Raw genomic sequence first — 20,116 nt, forward strand, 5'->3', positions numbered from 1 at the left:
TGATTGATCTGTGTGGCCCAGTTCCCCCCACCATCACCAGGCTGAAGGACACGCGCGTTCATTTTTTTGAGGCTACGCTATTCTGGTGTGCTACTGAATTACAGAAGGGGGGGGAGAAGAAACCCAAAGGATGAAGAATTCATTCCAATTGAGCCATTTTGCGCATTCCACTGCCAGCCACCCCGTGTGCAGAGTTCAAGTGATGGGTATGTATGTAAGTCAACCTGCAGCCTCCTCTTTTGAGAGCCACTCATCCCACTACCTTGCAACAGAGCAAAAAACAGGCATCCAGGATTAACGTTCAACCTCGTCATCCTAGCAACATCACTTTCATTTGATCTTTGACGACACACACTCCTGTTTGTACATCATCCAACCAAGAAACGTTAAACCTTCACCTGAGAAGATCTCTTCTCTCCAAAACAGAGGCTCTCCCCGCTCTGAGCCTTCCAGCTGGAAATCTACCAGTTTCCTGAAACCCGCCACCCTATGCCCTGGATGCCCATATCCCACTATTTATTCATTTCTTCCTGCTGGAGTAACTTTGGGGATGGAGAAAACCTTGTGCCAACTATCTTTGCAGAGGCCTCTCTTGTGGGCTACAAACGTTCAATGCTTGTGCTTTTTTTTTTTAATGTAACATACCCTGTGGTTCATGGGCGGCTAGGAAGAAGAAGTGGCCACAACCCCCAAGGCCCCACTAAGGGGAAAGTATGCAAAGAGTTGAAAACAAGACAGGTGGACACTGGACACCATCTGCAGTTGGTACTACAGCACCCATTGCCAATTGGCTGGTTTCCAGATGTTTTGGATCACAGATCCCATCAGCCCCAGCCAGCACAGCCATATACGCTCCTGGGAGAACAGTTCTGCTGGTTGGGGCTGATAGGAGTTGTGGCCCCAAACATCTGGAGGGCATCAGGTTGACGAAGGCTGCCGTACATAATTCCCTAGGCCTAGACGGCAAGGGCCCACAGGAGGGCTGAAAGGGCAATTCATCTCTCTACCTCCTCTGCGCATCTCAAATCACCCGGCGCACTTGTCCGCCCCCAGCAGCGGCGGCGACCAGCAAGCCGGACCGAGGCGTCCTTGGCTGCCCCGCCAAAGCGCTCCTCGCTTACCTTCCGCGGACAGGTTGCCGGAGATGAAGCGGACGAAGCCGCCGACGAGGTGGTAAAGCCGCTTCTGGCCAGCGTCGCGGCGCACCTCCACAGAGCGCGCAGCCTTCCCGGACGCCGACGCCGCTCTCGCCTCTGCGCTCGGGGGCATCCCGTTGCGCGCCAGCAGACCCCGCCGCCGCTCGCCGCCCTTCCCCTCGCCTTGGGCTTCCCTGGCTCGCGAAGCTGCTCGGGCTGCCTCGGGAGAGAGCCCGGCGCCCGCCTCTAGCGCCCCCTCCACCTGAACGGGCTTCCCCCCGCCCTCCACTTCGCAGCCGCTCTGGATCTCCTTGCCGCTCCACGCGGGCCGCTCCCAAAGTCGGCCTTTCTCCGGCTGCCCGCTCCGCATGACTCCTCTCGCCTCCCCTCCAAACTTTCGACCCTCTCCTCTCCCCTTCTCCCCTGGACCCAGCTTCCCAGATGCCACAGCCCCTTCGAAAAGCGCCCCTGGAGCCCGGCCTTTCCCTCCTCCTCTGGGGCTACTCCCTGGGGTCCAGGCCAGGCGCGTGGGGGCTCCGACCAGGCACCCTTCGCTCCCGTCGGGTGCAGGGCCAGCCTTGTCTGCCTGAAGTTTCTGCTTGCTGAGTCCCTGGATTTCTGCTTCCCTCCTTCAGCTGGGATCCGCTTACCAGGAACTCAAATTCAACCCCGGAGGTCTCCAGGGAAGGGGGGGGGGAGAAAGAAAAGATTCTCTGGGCATTTTAACCCTCTGAGCCCTGCAAGCTTGCACACAACCATTTTCCTGCCCTTGCTCTCTCACACCACTCCCTTGGTGCACGTTCCTCGCGCCAGAGAGGCCCAGCGCCAGTTCCCCTCCTGAGGCTCTGTGGCCACCTGCTCTTTTGCCTGCCTCAGCCACATGCCGTCTGGCCACAAGGACACATAACACCCCAGCGGCTGGTTCAGGCCAAAGGCCCATCTAGTCCTGGGTCCTGTGCTCACAGTGGCAAACAAGATGCTCACAAGAAACCTGCCAGCAGGATCTGACAGCTGTCTCTCATTTGTGATCCCACGCAGGCGGCTGGCATTCACAGGCACCCTGCCTCTAACACTGGCAGGGGTACATTAGCCATTCTGACTAGTAGCCCTCGCCCCATGATATACATAACAAGTTCCAACTCACACTGTTGGCTTTTTCAGTGCAGTTGGGCCTGCTGAATTCATCGTGTGACTGCATTCAAGCTCTGCCCGGTCCAGGGCCTCTGAGAGGAATTTTATCAGGGGGTACAATGTTTCTTTTGGGCCCCTAAGCTTCTCCATTAGTCATTCTGTTTTTATCCACTACGGTTTTATGCCATGAGCTGTAGCCTGTAAGGTCAAAATGGGTATGAAAGACGAGAGAGGGGTAGAGTGGAGCGCTCTGTTAATTTTCTGCATTTAAGGCCTTATGCTCTTATACTCCCTCCACGATAAATATAAATAAATATAAATAAAATAAAAGAGGATCAGAGATAAGAAAGCACATTTGATTTGAACATCTTTGTTTATGCTACAATACAGATAAGGAGAAAGAATTCACATTGAAACAAGGTAGATAAACTTACTATTTACTTTAAAAAAAGAGCTTTCCTGGCCTTTTTTTGTGAAAAATTTCAAATCACAGCATGAAAATTAATTGTTCTGTTAATGTTTGATTCAATACTTAGCCTGGCCAAATGCACAAGACGTTCCTGAGACATTGTAGACCTTAAATAATTCTTAATGGGGTTAGTTTGCCCCTGAAGGACCAGGTTCGCAGCCTCGGGGTCATTCTTGACTCCCAGCTGTCCATGGAGGCTCAGGTATCAGCAGTGAGCCGGGCAGCTTGGTATCAATTGCATCTGATACAGAGGCTGCGATCCTATCTTCCGGTTCATCTGCTCCCGCGGGTAGTGCATGCACTGGTCTCCTCTCGCTTAGACTACTGTAATGCGCTCTACATGGGGCTACCCTTGAAGACGGTCCGGAAATTACAGCTGGTACAGAATGCGGCGGCATGCTTGATTACGAACAGCCGCCGGCGGGATCACATCACCCCGGTACTTGAAGATCTACACTGGTTACCAGTTGTTTACCGAGCCCAATTCAAGGTGTTGGTATTAACCTTTAAAGCCCTATACGGTTTCGGTCCAGTGTATCTAAAGGAGCGCCTCCAGCATCATCAAGTATGCCGCCTGACGAGATCAGCCTCTCAAGACCTTCTCTCGGTCCCACCAGTTAAAACAGCTAGACTGGTGCGGACCAGAGAGAGGGCATTCTCGGTTGTGGCCCCCACCCTCTGGAACTCTCTGCCATACGATCTACGCCATGTCCCCTCCTTGGTAGGTTTCCTCCAAGGACTAAAAACATGGCTATTTCAGTGGGCATATAGAATCCCTAGTTAATTTTAGTTTTATAGTGTACAGATGGGGGTAACTGAATAATAATTGTATTTTTATGTATTTTATAAGTGTATTTTAAATTTAATTATGTACGCCGCCTAGAGTGGCTGTTCATTCAGCCAGATAGGCGGCCTAAAAATAAAATTTTATTATTATTATTATTAATTAGCTTAAGTTTGCTAAATGACCTCTCTCCAGAAGCTACTGTTGCTGGAATTGTTAATAGTATTCTTAAGCTAACACAAACATTTGGAAACAGGTCACCAAGTTTGTACTCTGTTAACAAGTTCAACAGATCTAATGGCTTTAACTGTGCATTTACAAAATTTGCTTTATGTACTGAGGGTAAATGTTGCATTTCTTTTCCAAAATCATCACCATTAAGGTCAGCAGGATATTGCTCTGATAAAGATAAAGCTTTTCTCTCCGCATCACTTTTGGACATGGTGAGATATTTCCACAAGAAATCAAATTTTTCTGCCAACTGCTTAACAGCACTGAAGCGGAGAGTTAATCCTGCTACAACATTGTCTACCAAAACGTAAAACACACACTTTCTGAAGTAGGCCTCTTCTGGAGTATCATCTGTGTCATTCATTTCTTCCAAGTTAGCAACAGGTGTGCTGTCGTCATGCGGCCTTGCCCTCTTGCACCTAACTCCATCACATCTACGGGAGAGTTTTATTTCTATATTTAGGTTTGACGCAACCAATTTGGCTTCATTCCAGATGCATTTCCAGTTCTTTCGAAGTTTTGTCAGGTCTGTGAGGAGAGTTTCTATGTTTGCTACTTCAGCATCCAGTGTGGCATCTCTAGCTTGGTGAAAAAATTGCTGTTGAGCATTGTTCTTGTATTTTTGCTTGTGCACCATTGTATTTTCCGGCCATATTTGCCCCATTATGGTAGCCTTGAGCTCTACAATCACTGAGAGGAATAGCATGTTCTTTCAATGTATCAGTTATCAACTGAGCAATTTCTTCCCCTCTTTTGTTGCTACAATCTGCAAACTTGAGAAATCTTTCTTGAATCTCATACTGCCTTTCTTTTAAAAGTACGTATCTCAAAATAAATGTTGTTTGTTCAATATGGGAAGAATCTGGTGTGGAATCTACTATTATTGCAAAGTACTTTGCAGATTGCCTCTCAAGCAAAATGTGTTGTTTCACAAGATTCGAGCATTCTGCAATAAATTCATTTTGTGAGTCAGGGGACAGATAATGAACTTGAAGCCGCTCACTCCTTTTCTGTGACTCCTCTACACTTAGCACATGTTCCTGAAGGATGGGGTCCCACCTGGAGAGCAGTTCAATGAGTCCTAAAAAGTTTCCATTGTTTGAATCACCAATTCAATGGGATGAACCAGTAAATGCTAGACCACGTTCTCCCAAGAAGAGTACAACATCGATGATGTGCTTTAAAAGGTTGTACCATTTCACAGCTTCAGTTTTCATTGACGCTTCTAAGATGATGTCAACTCCTGTCTCAGACAGCAGGCGCCTTTCTAGTTCTCGCCAAGCTAGGTAACATTCTCTGTGACTATTGCCTTTTTCATGTTTTGGGATCCTGTAGGAAAGTTTCCGCCACTTCCCATTAGAATCCCAGCCTTCAGCAGATACCAGTGCAGACTTAGACGCAGAAGTGCTAGTCTTGACTGTCTTGTGCCAAAATAATCGACATGGAAAGCAATATAAAGCTTGTTTTTGTTGACTCCAGACAAGCCAGTCTCTTACATGTAGTTCTCCATTAGTGCTTTGAAATTTCAGTATGCTTTCTGGGAACACTTGATTGCAGGTGTCTTTTGGGAATGTTTTAGGCAGAGGGATGTGACCATTCATAACATACTGTTCTATTTCCTTTTGAGATGGAAACTCGGTTGTGATACATCCAATGTCAAGGCCTACATTATGATTACTCCTCTCATCTTCCAAATTCACTTCCACATGCATCTGTATGTCTGTTTCTTTCTGTTTTCCATTTTCATTTTCTGCATCTGCCCCTTCATCAAAATACTGTGCATGATTACCTAAATCAACTGCTCCTTGTTTGGGGATGAGGTTTCCAACAGTTTCTTCTTGCTCCAACTCTGTAGGTGCAATGAAAAAATTTTTTAAACCGCACTTAATCCAAATTGACAGGTGTTTGTTGACTCCTTTTTTCATTTTCCTCTCGTTCTTTCTTGTCTTTTCTGGGCTCCGGATTTGTGAGAATACATTTTGGAGAGATGATTTTCTCATCATGATAGGGTTTAAAGGTTCACACTGCTTACCTTATATGACCCCCCAAACCACATTTTTCCTTTCATACTAAAGGGGAAGGGTTAATCTAGCTTCCTAATGACCATGCCCTCTTAAGGTCAAAGTATCTCTTCCTCTTGTTACCTTGGCCACCGAGCATGCTCAGTTTCTTCCAGAGTAAGTTTCATAAAAAATGAAAAAAAATATCAAGTTTGATTATTTGTATTTTCAGAATCCAACAGAAATACAAATATTTGTTTGAACAATGTTATGCTTTTTTGCAGGCCCGCCCTTAGCATGTGCGGGGCCCAGGGCAAAAGCATATTTGGGGGCCCCCCATATTCTTTCTCTCTCTTTATATATATATATTTATACCAGAGCATATGCTTGAATCCTGATGTATTACTCAGGATTCAGAATAGCATCACAATGACTTATGGCTGGTCCTCACTTTTGTGGCTTGTCTGCTACTTCTGCATAGTCAAGTTCCACACTGCACTGTAATATCTGAAATGTGGGGTTGTTATGTACTCTGACGCTCCCATGTAGTCCCAGGTGTCCAGTGCAGCATGGTAGAAACCTGACCATGCTGAAACATCAACCATGCTACTAGATTCATGGAAGAATCAGCTCTTTGTTAATGCACTCTGAGATGTTGTATATTTACTTTCTAAGGATACAGACTAGGTATCAATCTGCTGATGCATTTGTGTTAGGTTTACACTGAGATTGAGCAGGCAGGCTATAAGGAATCAAACCACTGCCATTAAGTCCAAATGTAGCCTGCGTGGTAGGACTGTTCGCACAGCAGCCCTCCATTTCCTACCATCACAAACCAACTTTTGCAGACCACAGTCATGCAGAGAAACAAAACGCCTTTGGAACAAACAAGTGTTGGTAACCCAAGTAGGTGGGACAAGCCATGGCAGCCTTTGTCAGCCTGGTACCACCAAGATGTTTTGGACTACCATTCCTATCAGGCCCAGCATGCTTGTGCTGGCTGGAGCTGATGGGAGTTACAGTTCAAAACATGTTGAGGGCACCAGGTTGATGAAGGCTGAGCTACAGATCATAGGGGAAGACACCCAATCCTCCAAAACCCTTCCTAACCTCAAATTTGATATTAATAAGATCCCCAGGCCTGAGAGCATTCAAAGTGAGCATATCCATGGGGCTTTCTAGATGAAAAATGTTTTAGAGCGCAGGTTAGCCCTACATCCCATCTTTAGTTATGGGATCCTTGATAGTCCCCAGAGGAAGGTACAGGGGAACCTAAGATCACACAGAATGGGGGAAAAAAACCCTTTTTAATCAGAATAGTGTTGTAATAATGTGCTGTGGTTCAGTGGTAGAGGATCTGCTTTTAATGCAGAAGGTCCCAGGTTCAATCTCTGGCAACAGGTAGGGCTGAGAGAGACCCCAGGTCTGAAATCCTGGAGAGCTGCTGCAGCTGAGTTTCCCACATTTGGGGAAATCGCAGGGGTCAGCGCACCCGGAGTGCAATGAATGAGCCTCACCGTAGGAAAACCACCTTCATGATCATGGTATCTCCCCTGCCAGGTAAGAGCTGCTGCAAGTTAGACCAATGGTCTGACCCGATATAAGGCAGCTTCATATGTTCCTATATGTGGCTGGAATTCCCCACAGTTTGGCTGCCTAAATCTCATTGACATCATTGGAATTTAAGCTGCTTTACCGTGCACAGGATTCCAGCCTTTGGCTGCAATCTAGCACAGTGTTATGGCTGCAGCCCTATACATATTTCCCAGGGATTGAAGTCCCACTGAACTCATTGGAGCTTACATCTGAGTAGACATGTATAGGATTGCACTGTTAGTGTGCTTAAGCCCACTGAAACCAGTAACCTTGTTCATTATGCTGTAAGTGAGATGAAATCTAACAAAACGGGGGAGAGGAGTTTAGACTAGATATAATCCTGGAAGGAAACGTTTTTTGGAAGTTGTGAAAATAGGACAGACCATGCCTGTTTGTTTCCCTTAGTCAAATTATGCCTTGAGCTGGCCTCTATTAGCTGTTAGTAATAAGTTGGAAAGTCTGCCGCTTGGAATGGGTCTATCGCTTTTGCTTTTAACTGGTGCCTTGGACCTGTTGACAAGAAATATGAGAGGATTTACATGATTGGGTCATGAGCACACAAGCCTTCTATCTCCTGCAGGCAGATAAATGTGTGGCATTGTTTCAAGGAGGTGGCCTTGGGACAAGCAAGCTGCCTTCGTTGTGGGCTCTGCTTAAACTTTAGCAGTAATTAAGGAGATTCTCCTTTCACCATTGCACAGACAGAGCAGACCTTCTGCATGCATACTCTGTCATAAGCATTTGGCAAACCCCAGATACCCTTTTCTCACTCTCACACTCTCTTTTGGTGAAGCATGGAACAAACTATGCATATCAGAGAGTGCTGCAAATGATAACGTAATAAATCAGCAATAAAGAAAATATATTAATATACTTTCTGAAGAATAGTGCATGACCCCCATAACGCTTAAGTACCTTTAAATCTCATTGACTTCAACGGCAGGAGCGGGATGGGGTGTAAGTTAAGTATGTGCTTAACTATATATTAAAGAGAGGCTAACTCTGCCTATATTCAATTTATTATTGTTATTATTATTATTATTAATTATTACTTACTCACTCACTTACTTAATTAATTAAATTTATATCCCACCCTTCCTCTCAAAGGGAGCCGATTGGCTTGCATGCAAAAGTCACAAGATTGCAATATATACTCCAAAATGGACTGAGCAAAAAGTTCTGTTCTATGGCTTTGCTCTCCTACCCCTGAGCCCTAGATATTTCCTTAGGGCTTATGAGCTATAGAAACGAAGTCGAAGGAGCTCATGCCAGAAAACTTTCAGATCTTTCAAGTAAATGGGGAAGGGGAGACTTTTCCTCCAGGGACGATGACAATAAAGGGACAATGACAATACATTCAACAGGATCTAACAACAACAACAACGCAAAGGCAGCAGTTTGCATGTAGGCACAAGGGAAAGAGAAACCAGTCCCCACGAGTTACTGACCAAGTAAGGGCAGCAGGGGACAGGAGGCAGCGAAGAGAGACGTGGAAGGCGGAGGAAACTGACAAGCCAAGGGGAGAAACTTACACGGCAGCCTCCGCGCGGCTCGCGGGATGGGCTGCAAGGGTGATGCAATTGCGGATTGCTGGAGGCGCCGCTCTCCTCCCTCGGGCGGGCTCGACAGCTCGCCATCCACGAGCGGAAACCTCTCTCGGCCCTGGGAAGCCCAGCGCTCCTCACCTTCCTGGAGGCGCAGCGGCTACAACTACAGCTGAGGCCAAGCGCGTCCCCCCCCCAAAGCCCGGGGCCGGGGGCAACTGCCCCGCTTCCCGGTGCCTTAGGGCGGCTCTGCTTTTTTGCACAAGTTAGGGGGGAAAGAAAAAAAAGCACCATTTGTAGCAGGCTTGCAGAATGAGAGCCAGCAGGAAATGACATAACAAAGGGAGGAAAAGGGAGCTCCCCTCCTTTGGCTCCCGGGCCCCCTTTTTGACCCCGGACCCAGGTAAGATGTACCCCCTGCACCCCCCTCTCATGGGCCCTGGCCTGGTCACATTCTGCCACAACCTGTCTCAACCCCTTTTTCTGCATCAGGCATGCTGGTGCAACCCAGATGTGACACGATGCATGCGTAACATCTGGATCAGGGATGGGGAACCTGTGGCCCTCCAGATGTTTTGGAACACAGCTCCCATCAGGCCCAGCCAGCACAGTTGTGCTTGCATCAGCCCCAACGTCATGTGGTCATACTGGCTGCTCTAGGGAGTGTATTCAAAGTCGGGGTGCCCCCACAGAAAAGGCCCTTCTCCTTTGTGCAAGCGGAACACACTCCAAGCAATGACAACAATCAAAGGCTTGCCCCCTAAACCTGGCTCTGCATGAGCCACATGGGTTTTCCAGCAAAAAGCGCTCAGGGCTATCAGCTGTATCCCAACTGTGTTGCGTAAATTGGTATAGATATTAGCAGAGATTGCCAACCTCTGAAATGCATGTGTGCCAGTGTGTGTTTTTACCTAAGAAAGCAGGCTTTTACCCTGCACTGAGATCACTGAGACTTAAGACTTAGTAAAATAAGAAAAGCTACTTTCTTTATAGAAATACATCATAGATAGAAAGGCATACCTAGTTCTAACTAACTAAGTTGGAGGCGCAACACCTAGGTTTGGGAGTTGCCCTCATGGCTAGGAGAGAGAGAGAGCAGAGACAAAGGTGTCTCCTCTCTCTGGGACAGTCGAAGAAGAGAAGATGGGAAAGGGCAGAAGGAGGAGGGGCAGATAAACTTCCCTAAAGACCTAACAGTCTAGCAACAGAAGGAAGTCAGTCAGAGCATCACAGGTAAAGGTAGTCAAGCCTATCCATCTGAAGGACCCTAATTCTATCTTCCTTCTGGAACACAAACTAAAGAACAAACCAGGAGTCGCTCTTGCCCCACTTCCAACAGACTGAAGCTCTTACGGTCCTTCTTTCCCCTCCTTACACAAACTCTGAATTGGCCCAGTTCAATTTGCTCCTCGGTTCAAGCAGAGAATCAGGCCCCCTTTCCTCTCTTCCATGCTCTCCCCTCCCACACCTTCTGCAGGTTAACAGCTCAGCCTACACCGCTCACGCTAGGAAGTGCTGCGTCCACAGATCCCAATCCCCCAGGGAGACGTATCAGTGACAGCTCGTCACCAGACCTTTCCTGCTTCACCCTGCGTAATTGGACCCCAGCACAGAGGAAAAGCTGAGGTTGGGGCTCTTCAGCCCTGAAAAACAAGGGCGGGAGTTTCAGCCAAGAGAGGCCAGGCTCTCTTTTTGCAGGTGTGGCTTTTCCCAGGCATGGAGGTCAGTGATGGGAAAAGCTTCACCAGTGGAACATCCGGCTTTCCGGGTGCCACAAATGGCACTAGCAGAGAACAGGTAAAAGAAGACGTGGGATCCCTGCTATGAGGTATTTTATCAAGAGAAGGCAGGCACAAGATATTGATCTGCCCTACCTGTTGCCAGCCTGGTGCCCTCCAGATGTTTTGGACTACAGCTCCCCTCACCCCCAGCCAGCGCGGCCATCCTACGGCCGTTGGGAATTGGAGTCCAAACTTCTAGAGGGCACCAGCCTGGCGAAGGCTGCTCTACAAAATACACTGGTGGGGCATGTGGAGCATGCTCCCCTAAACGTCTCAATCTGGATTTTAAACTGGGGTTTTTGGCAGCTAAATACTTTTGGAATTTATTGAAGAGCTCTTACTCCGTAAGGTGCTTTCATCAACCACAGTGGATGGATGTTTCGTGGGAGCACCACTGATTGGTAGATTCTGTACATGTGGTGCTTTGGTGGTTGAATCAGTGGCACATGTAGTATTAGACTGCATATTGTACAAGGATGTATGGCAGTTGTTTATCTCAGTGGTGGCTGGTGGTTCCACTGTCAGTGGGATCTGCTCCAGGGATTAAGTCTGAACTTTTACGGAGCTGTCCAAAGTGCTTCTTCTTGGGCAGCTCCTTGAAAGTTTGGATCAAAACCCTGGAGCGAATTTCACTGCTTCATTAACATGGAGCCACCAGCCGCCACTACTTTTCTTTGTTAACATCTTAAAAGGAGTCGCTCTTCCACCATTGGTTGATATAGATAAGCAGGTAACCAAAAAAATAAAATAAAATTGCATACAAGACCAAAGTGTTATTCTGGGATATGCAGGGTGGTAATAGCAATACTGTACATATTTTTCATTTCAGTTGTGTTCTATGTCTCTCAATACTTGAATTGTTTGACTGGTTTACTGGTCAATTAGAAGGCTTGCATGGTGTAATAAAAGCTAGTTGACTGATTTCTCATTGACAAGCCTTTTTTCCCACAGTCAGGGATTTCCTCTCCTACTGAAAGTGTTAACAATCAGTGGTTTTGCCAAGGGATCCTGCAGGATTCTAGCAAGGTTATGAGTGGGAGATGCACAATTTGAAGGCCCCAGATGGCCTGCTGGGCACACCTTGCTTAGAAATGCACCAATTCCAGATCCAGATCCTGACCCCTTATTTACCCACCCTTCACCAGCAGATCACACAAATAAACAAATAAAACAAATTACAATTGCAGGAATTGGGTGGCTCCTGAAAACACATCTCAAGTGCCAAAGCTAGAGTAAAGAGATGAATCTTTAGCATTTGCTAAAAATGGTATAGTAAGTAAGTTTTCAGCTCTAATGGCTGCAAACACGTTGGAAAACATGACAACAAAATATTAAAGCATCAGAAACCACCAAGGAAGTCTAAAAGAAGTACCAACTCTTTATGCTTTATGAACTTGGATGATTTTTCAGTATGCTAAGTGAGATATTTGGAGGGTCTAACTCCTGTTTTTGGTTTTCTACAACTGGAGATGAGTCATGTCTGAATAAGAATGTGGTGGAGTAAGCGCGACAGGTCCACCACCTGTAGATCACAAGCATCAGCGTTCATAAAAATGATATGCAAATTATGGTAATTCCAGCCACCTAAGTATGCAAACAGGCTGTAGCACTCTGGCTCATGATGCATTTTCTAGGAGGCGGTGCCAGAGCTACAGATGCAGATTGTGTTAGTTTTGAACTTGCATATGCAAAGTCTACCCAATAAATCACACTCATTTCTATCCAGCACTTTGCCTAAAGTAGTAATAAGCCAACTGACATCTCCATTTTAAATTCTGTAACTGGATGGATCAGAGACTCTTTTGAGCAGCTATGTCAATGGGAAGTCACACATTTGGACTGGACTGGCCATTTGGAAGTGAGGCCACATCCAATTCAGTCAGGCAGCTGTTGAAGGCTAGTTGCCACTGGGGCCGGCAAGCTGATCCAAGCACCCTGAGAGCATCTGGGTCTTCGCTCAAGAGGCAAATGGTACCAACTGAGGAACCACGTGGGAGGTTATTGCAGACTTGGGGCTCCTCGGGCATGCTAGTTTTGCATAACGCCTGCACAACATCGTCCTCATCAAAATGCCGTCCCATATTATTTGTCCATTTAATGCAGATTTGCTGTTTCCACAGAAAATCCACTATGTAAAAAATCCTGCAGAAATGGTAAATCTGGGATAAATTGGGGGAGGGGAACGGGATGGGGACCAATAGAGGCGGACCATTACAGTTCATGATGGGGATGGCTTCTTTGCTTTGAAAACCGGCCCTCCTCCCATTCCATTTAAGCTGGTGCAAACACAGCACTTTAGCCAGTGTCCCCCTAGCATGATAGAAAAAGCTTCAGCTGCTATTCATGCTACTGACAAAGACGCAGGAACAGGGCCAGTAAAAATGTGGCAATCCCTGGATATGACAGGCAGGCTCGAAACTCCTGACATTTGTTATGACAGTACTTCGTCAATACTTTGCTAAGAAGTAAAACAGTGTTTCAGTCAGTAAGTTCATGACAAACATTTGCCACTAGAGGGAGGCAGCTCTCCAACAATAACTCAGAGCCCTTGCTCTTTGGGTGCAAAACAAAAGAGAGGCTCTTCTGAAAGTTCTTCCAGAAGGGAGGTTGTTGTGGGACTGCATGCAAGTTTTTCACCATGTCCACACAACATTGGTAGGATCAAAATGCCGCCCCGGATCTCACCCCCATTTAATCTGGGATTTTCCCTTTCTGCAAAAAAAACCCAGATATGTAAGAAATAACCTTTTAGACACACTTGCAGTCATGACTAGAAGCTTCTTAGGGCATTCTTGGTGGGGGGGGGGTTGTCACATGTGTGCTGTCATTTTGGTGAGTGATCTCTGTCAACTCCCCCCTACTTCCATTTGTTCCTCAGCTGAGCATAACCTATCCGTTTTGTTTCCAGCTGCCCAAATGATCCCTGTGTACCTCTTTCCATTGATGGCCACATGCTGAAGGCGCTTCTGAAATTCAGCAAACCAGTTCAGATCCCTACACTGTACATGCAGGGGATTATCTCACAGACTGGTATTGCAGCACATGCATTGTGAGCTAAACAACAACAAACTAATGCAGAGTTCTTGCACAAGACTTCTCTTGGAATTATAATAGTAATGGATGTTGTACACACACCCCCTCAAAAGAAAGCACAAGCCTCCATTTTGCTGGTAAGTTTGCTATTGCGCACTTCAGGCAGATTTTTTTTAAAAAAATACCTGTGTCTGTGCCTAGAACTTATGTTATGGTTTATTTATAGACCGCTTTTTGACCCAAAGGCCTCTACAGTAGTGAACAGCGTCATGGTGCACTGATCTCCCCACATAAAACAAATTCACGCACAGGCGTCTTCCATAACAAAAGTCCCATGGCGATTGGCAAATGGCGACAGGGGCAGGACTGTGAAATCCAGAAGCCCCTAGTCATGGTCTGGTACATCGGCGGTGGATACAGATTCAGACGGATCCATTGTTAAAGACTATATTTTGGAAGACAATCTTACTCGGTCACGACTCACGAGTGATCACCAAGAATGCAAAATAAATATTATACAATAAAAGTACAATAAATACAATGAATCAATCAAAACAATATAAAACAGAAAAATCACAAAATACACTGGATGTGTTTGTGAGCTGCATTCATGCTCTCATCACAGCAGCAGCTCCCCAGCATTCCATCTCTCACTTGGAAGCTGGGTAGCCTCACCTCTCCCTCTATTCTTCACTTAGAAGCAAGCCCATCCACAATCAATCACCCATAGGGGAGGGCCCTTGCCCTTGGCACACAACAAAGGAGTGATCCAAAGGAGTAACTCACCCTTTGGGGTGGCCCCACTGGGGTTGACCCACCAATGGCAACCTGCCACAAACAGTGTCCTCCAGATAAACACACTTGCCTCCTGAAAACCAGCTATAGCTGTGGTATGTTCTTTCTCTTCATGGGTGGGATTAGCTGATTAGAGACTGAGGGGAAGGACCAGAAAACACAGCAGGGAAACATTTCATCAACCCCCCTCCCAGCTGGACTGGAATCAGCAGAACGCCTATGAAATGTGTAGCCGCTCTCATGTCAATTGCACACACAGAAAAACCACATCTGAATGACCCGTTTGTGGTATTCATCACCCATCTGGAAGGGCCCCGGGTCCACCAAAGAAGCATAACTCACCTGTATCACTCTCTACCCATCCTTGCAATTTCTCTGGCACAAAAATGACAGTCAAACCAACATACACTTGTAGAAGAGAAAGGTCCAAGGAAACCATTCAGTTCCTGGGTAAGAAGAATGTGAGGCATCACCCTCAGCTCTCCCCATCCTGTTCAACAGCATCTCTCTCCATCTCTGGCACTGCCTTTAGACAACAGAAACTGAGCCAGGGATGGTCTGCATGGCATAACGTAGAAAGCCTTGCTGATTACAGTTCTGTGTGTCGTCTTCCTATTCAAAATAAAGAAGCAAGGCCACTGAAAAAGAGGTAGTAGTGGAATGGCAGCCCACGGAATCAGCCCTCAACCTGCCCTAGGAGCACACGAAGCGGCCTTATACTGAAGGCAGAAACACACTTGCGCTTAAAAGGTTTGCCGTGCATTTCTATGCATCTCCAACTCTGTATTTTGAAAACGGGAGCACACAATGTTCGTCAACCATGCCCATGTGTAACCGGCAATCTGTGATTTTGGATGCGTATTTTCGTGAACTCTGCTTCAAAACGATTGCAAAACTGTTTGGTGGATTAATCCATAGCATTCTGTTGTGTGTTTAGTGCAAACGCATTGCTCTGGGTGGTCCACAATGGTCTGACATCAGCAGTTGGGCAGTGTGGACCACATCATGCGACCTGCAGCAACCTTCTACCTGTTTACCTGCTTCATTTCACTTCCGGTCTTCTAGCTGCTTCTCCCGGGTTTTTTATATTCTCTCTCTCCACCTTTACCATCTTCCTTGGCCCAATGGATGCAGCGAAGAAAATAAAGTGTTCAGCCTTGCCGGTGCTGACGGTGTTTTCAATTTTTTGATGTGGTTTTTTTTTTTGCATGTGTATTGCATAATATTCTGCTTTTGAACATCTGGGATATCGGGAGAGCGCATTGGCACTTATTTTCCTGTTCTACTTAATCTGTTTTCCTTCAAAAATAAATCAGTATGTTCTTTGCCTAGCTCTGCTAGTTTGTGTCATTAATTTTCTAACTTTTAAACACTTCAACTCTCTTTTTGGACTGTGCAGGTTATCATGGAAAGAGATATTTAGTTCCTAGAGCGCTAATTACAGAATCGGAACAGAGTGGGGAAAAGAAGGGAGTGGAGTAATGTATGGTATCTTCTTAGAAGCAGAGTGAAAATGGGAGATTTGTGCGCAAATATGAATGTCTAAAACAACAATAGTAAGCATTTTCAAAATAGCAGAATACAATGATTTCCTTTCTCAAATAAAGACATTTTTGCATGAGCACAAAAATAAAGGAAAATTGCTAAAATACACATTTTTCAGTGTCTTTTCCACCCCTAATTTAAAAAAGCAAAGGAAACATTAACAAAAAAAACCCCTCCTCTTTCTGATAAGTAGGCAATAGTATATACCTTTGTTGTTAGGCAAAGCCTGTGGGTTTTTTGCCTACTGGGATATACAGAACTGTATTTCAATAATCATCCCTTTCATGATTGTTTGCCACACAAATATACACCTGTAGACTGATTCAATATTTTAGATATAAAAAATTGAAAAACAGGCTTTCTTCCGAGAATGCAGTCCAGGTGTTTTTATAAGCTATCCCTGTGAAAGCGCCAGGGCCAGCGTCAGAGGGCGGCCAGGTCAGGCCCTGGCCAAGGGCTGCTGAAGGGCCCCTCCTTAAGGTGGGTGGGTAGCGCTCCCTTCTGCAATCCATGGCAGCGTCAGCTCCCAATCCTGCCACGGATTGTGAGAGGGAGCTCCCAGACACCCCCCCCCTACTGCTTTTTTTTTTTTTTTTTTTTCAATAATTTTTATTCAGATTTTCATAAAACATACAAGACAAAATCATAAAACATTCAAAGACAAAAAACAAAATCAAAAATAGTTAAACAAAAAGAAAAAAAGAAAAGAAGAAAAAAAAAAAACAAAAATAAAAAATAAAGAGTAAAATATTGACTTCCCATTTGTCAAAGATCAAATCAGTTATAAGTCTATAATATATAGCAATCCTGTCTCTTAAGTCATATTATAAAATCACTTTCCTCCAGTAGTTATCTTACTTAATCATCAAATCTCATAAACATTACTTTATTCTTTCCACAAAAAGTCAAAGAGAGGTTTCAATTCTTTAAGAAATATATCTATCAATTTTTTTTTTCCAGATAAGCATATCGATTAATCCATCTCATTACTAATTATGATAATCTTATTGTCATAACCATAGTCAAAATAAACATTTCAATTAATCCATCACATCAGAATCTGTTAGGTTCAGTAATTTCAGTAGCCATTGTTCTATTATCTCTATTAGTTCCATTTTCCATCTTCCATCTTCAGTAGTCTTGTTAAGTCCAGTAATTTCAATATCCAATCTTCCATTATCAGTATTCCATAATAATCTTGCTGTCAAAGCCATAGTCATATAATAAGAGTCTGATGGGAATTACCTCTATCCCAAATATTTTCTTGCCATCCATTCTAAATAAGTTGCTGAAATACTGCTGTAAAATCATATCTCTGTTCTTTTTTTCAAAATACACTGGGTCATCTCTTAAAAGTTTTTCCATTGTCACATGGCTGCAGTTAATTCCATAGATTTTCTCTATATTGGGCTCCATCACATCATTCCAGTCCAGAAGATAATCCATGCCATTGATAACTTTATCTCTAGAATCTTCATTAATTTCTTCAGAGATAACATTGAGTTCCAAACAATAGATTTTATTTCTAAAGTCCATAGACTCCAAATCTTGTTCCTGTTCCACGTTTGTTCCAATCTCCGGGATCTCCTCTCTCACAGGGACCCCTATTCCAGTCTCCAGGGTCTCCTCTCTCACAGGGACCCCTATTCCAATCTCCGGGGTCTCCTCTCTCACAGGGACCCCTTCCAGGGTCACCTCTCTCACAGGGACCCTTATATCTTTAATCTCCTGCTTCATTTTACTCAATTCAATTTTCGTTATCTCAATCTCATTCATTATTCTCTGAAACATAGTTATTTCCAGATTCTCAGCCACTTTCTTAATTGCCATTTTAAAAGAAAAATATAGGAAAACCACTTCTTATTTCAGCAACAATTGGGTTAATACTCCAAACTTGGTGACATCACAGTATAAACAGAGCAGACAGCCTTATCTCTCCAATAGTTAAGTAAACAAAATGCAGTTCCCAGGATCGAAGCAATTAATGGCAATCGTCAAGAAACAGATTCGTCAAAATAAAATAGACCAAAAAGAGAGTAGTCTCAAAACAGTATAATATTTTTCAAAATAAAAATCTGGAATAGAAATCCCTCTTCTGTGTGTATCTTTAGAATGCAAATCCAGGACAGCTTTTTGCAACAAAAACAGAGATAAGCTATTAATTAGTGCGTAGCAGAGAGAAGTTGCGGCTCCCCAGTGAGATGTCAAAAACCGATCAATCTGGCAAATCTCTTTTAAACAGCAACAATTTAAGTCAAGTAAAAGAAAAATATAGAAAGAAGGGTGCTTGCCTGTTAGTGCGTTCTCTCTTAGAAGATAAGATGAACGTTCGCTTTAACAGATAGAGCTTGCTGTTGAAAATCCGTCCCACCTTCGTCGGCTGGACCTCGTCCCATAAATTAATGAGATCTGGTCGTCCCAACAAAAATAGGCTTTGAGGTTAATCTCTTCGTTTCTCCCTACCCGGGAGAAGTTTAATCAGTCAAAAAAAAAAGAAAAAACTGACTGATATATCTGAATAAGCTTCTTTTGAGGCAGGAGCCCGTCTCAAAAGCAGGCACAGGCTAAGTCACCCTTCCCGGAAGTCCACCCCCCCCCTACTGCTGCACAGGCCCGCAACACCCGTCTGCACACCCCACCTACCTCTCTCTTGACATAAATGCTAGTTGCGCTGCTGGTGCAAGCCTGCCATCAACCAAGATGGCATCCAAGTTTTCCCTAAGGGGCTGCCGCAGATTGTGGAAGGTAAGTAAGTGGGACATGCGTGAGTGCAGGTGCTGGGGCAGGCTAGTGCCCAAGGGCTCTGGCATGCCTGGCGCCAGCCCTAAAAAGTGCCCCTTCTCCTTCTCCGTTCCCCCTTTCCACCACCATCACAACCACCACCACATTTTCCAAGTGGGGGGGACAGAAGAAATGAAAAATGTAGGAGGTGGAGTAATAGAGCTGGAGAACAAAGAAAAAGTACCTGGCAGCCCTGGTAGAGGTGGGCAGAAGAAGAGGAAAATGAAGCCTGTGATGTAACACATGAGCGTACAATCACAACCCCCCGAAAGGGTTGGGAAGACAGGTAGAAAACACCTGCACACAGGCGCAAGCGCTGAGTGATTGGTGATGACATGAAGGGTAGGGCAGAAATCAGTAAGGAATGGGCATCAGGGGGGTACAGCATAATCCTCTGTTCCGCCCACTGGGGTGCACGTGGATTCATTAGGATCCAAACAAAATTAAATTCTAAAGGTATGTACTTTGAGGGGGAGAGTTGTTTTGAATTGTACTGAGAAGAAACGCAATGGCAACTTTTTAAGCAGCAGCATGTTTTCACCCTGAGCCAGACCACTGGTCAATTTTTGTTTTACCCAAGATTACTTGACTCTGAATTATCAACACAACAGTTTATTATTTTGTTATAAATGTAGAAAGCTGCTGAGCATAAGACTTCCAACAAAGACTTTGCTTCCTTGAGCTCAGTCACTCCTTTTTCAGCTGACTGGTTCCAACCAATCCTGTCTAGCAACATTTGCCCTACAGTTCTTAAAGAGAGAATTAACTATTCCCACAGTCACTGTCACTTGGTATTGTCTGCACTGACTGGCAACAGCTCTCCGGGGCTTCAGACGGGGAGGATCTTTCCCAGCCCTACCTGGAGATGTCGGGGATTGAACCTAGGACCTTCACAGCCTAGGGAACTCTTGGCCACATGATGCTTCTGTCATGCTCCTTACCTGATCCCTGGGGTGCAGCACTGGAGAGAATCCACTTCACCAAGCAACATTTCATCAGAGCCTTGCGAGTGAGCCGTGGCTTCTGCCATTTCACATTCTCCTTCCTCCCGGGGGGAGTCTGTCCTGAATCGCTCAAGAGGCTCCCATCTGTCTCCTTGTTCTCGTCCTAAAGCAGAAGAGATAATGAGAGGTCTTAGAGAGCAGTAGCAGCCAGTGTGGTGTAGTGGTTAAGGTGTTGGACTATGACCTGGGAGACCAGGGTTCGAATCCCCACATAGCCATGAAGCTCACTGGGTGATCTTGGGCCAGTCACTGCCTCTCAGCCTCGTGAAAACCCTGTTCATAAGGT

The 20,116-nt window shown here is 45.4% G+C and overlaps 1 protein-coding gene, 1 long non-coding RNA gene and 1 pseudogene across 8 annotated transcripts in view; 1 reads left to right on the forward strand and 2 right to left on the reverse strand.

Moving 5' to 3' along the window:
- Positions 1-20,116, reverse strand: part of KCNIP3 (potassium voltage-gated channel interacting protein 3) — a 142,154-nt gene that overhangs the window by 100,426 nt on the left and 21,612 nt on the right. For 4 of the 7 annotated variants that reach the window (XM_061593460.1, XM_061593459.1, XM_061593457.1 and 1 more), the window contains one exon: positions 19,768-19,933. In XM_061593460.1, the coding sequence (XP_061449444.1) occupies positions 19,768-19,822 (55 nt within the window). In that variant the 5' untranslated portion in view covers positions 19,823-19,933. Of the gene's footprint in view, positions 1-1,121; positions 2,037-2,724; positions 5,601-19,767; positions 19,934-20,116 lie in introns of those variants that run through there. The other 3 variants (XM_061593458.1, XM_061593455.1, XM_061593456.1) reach the window with 3 other exon arrangements.
- Positions 7,170-7,319, reverse strand: LOC133368859 (U1 spliceosomal RNA; annotated as a pseudogene).
- On the forward strand, positions 8,969-15,737 carry LOC133368804 (uncharacterized). Its single transcript, XR_009758761.1, has 3 exons — positions 8,969-9,294; positions 13,581-13,842; positions 13,932-15,737. It is a non-coding gene; the product is annotated as an uncharacterized LOC133368804 (long non-coding RNA).

The sequence above is a fragment of the Rhineura floridana genome, chromosome 12, assembly GCF_030035675.1.
Source record: "Rhineura floridana isolate rRhiFlo1 chromosome 12, rRhiFlo1.hap2, whole genome shotgun sequence".
In the NCBI taxonomy this organism is placed as follows: domain Eukaryota; kingdom Metazoa; phylum Chordata; class Lepidosauria; order Squamata; family Rhineuridae; genus Rhineura; species Rhineura floridana.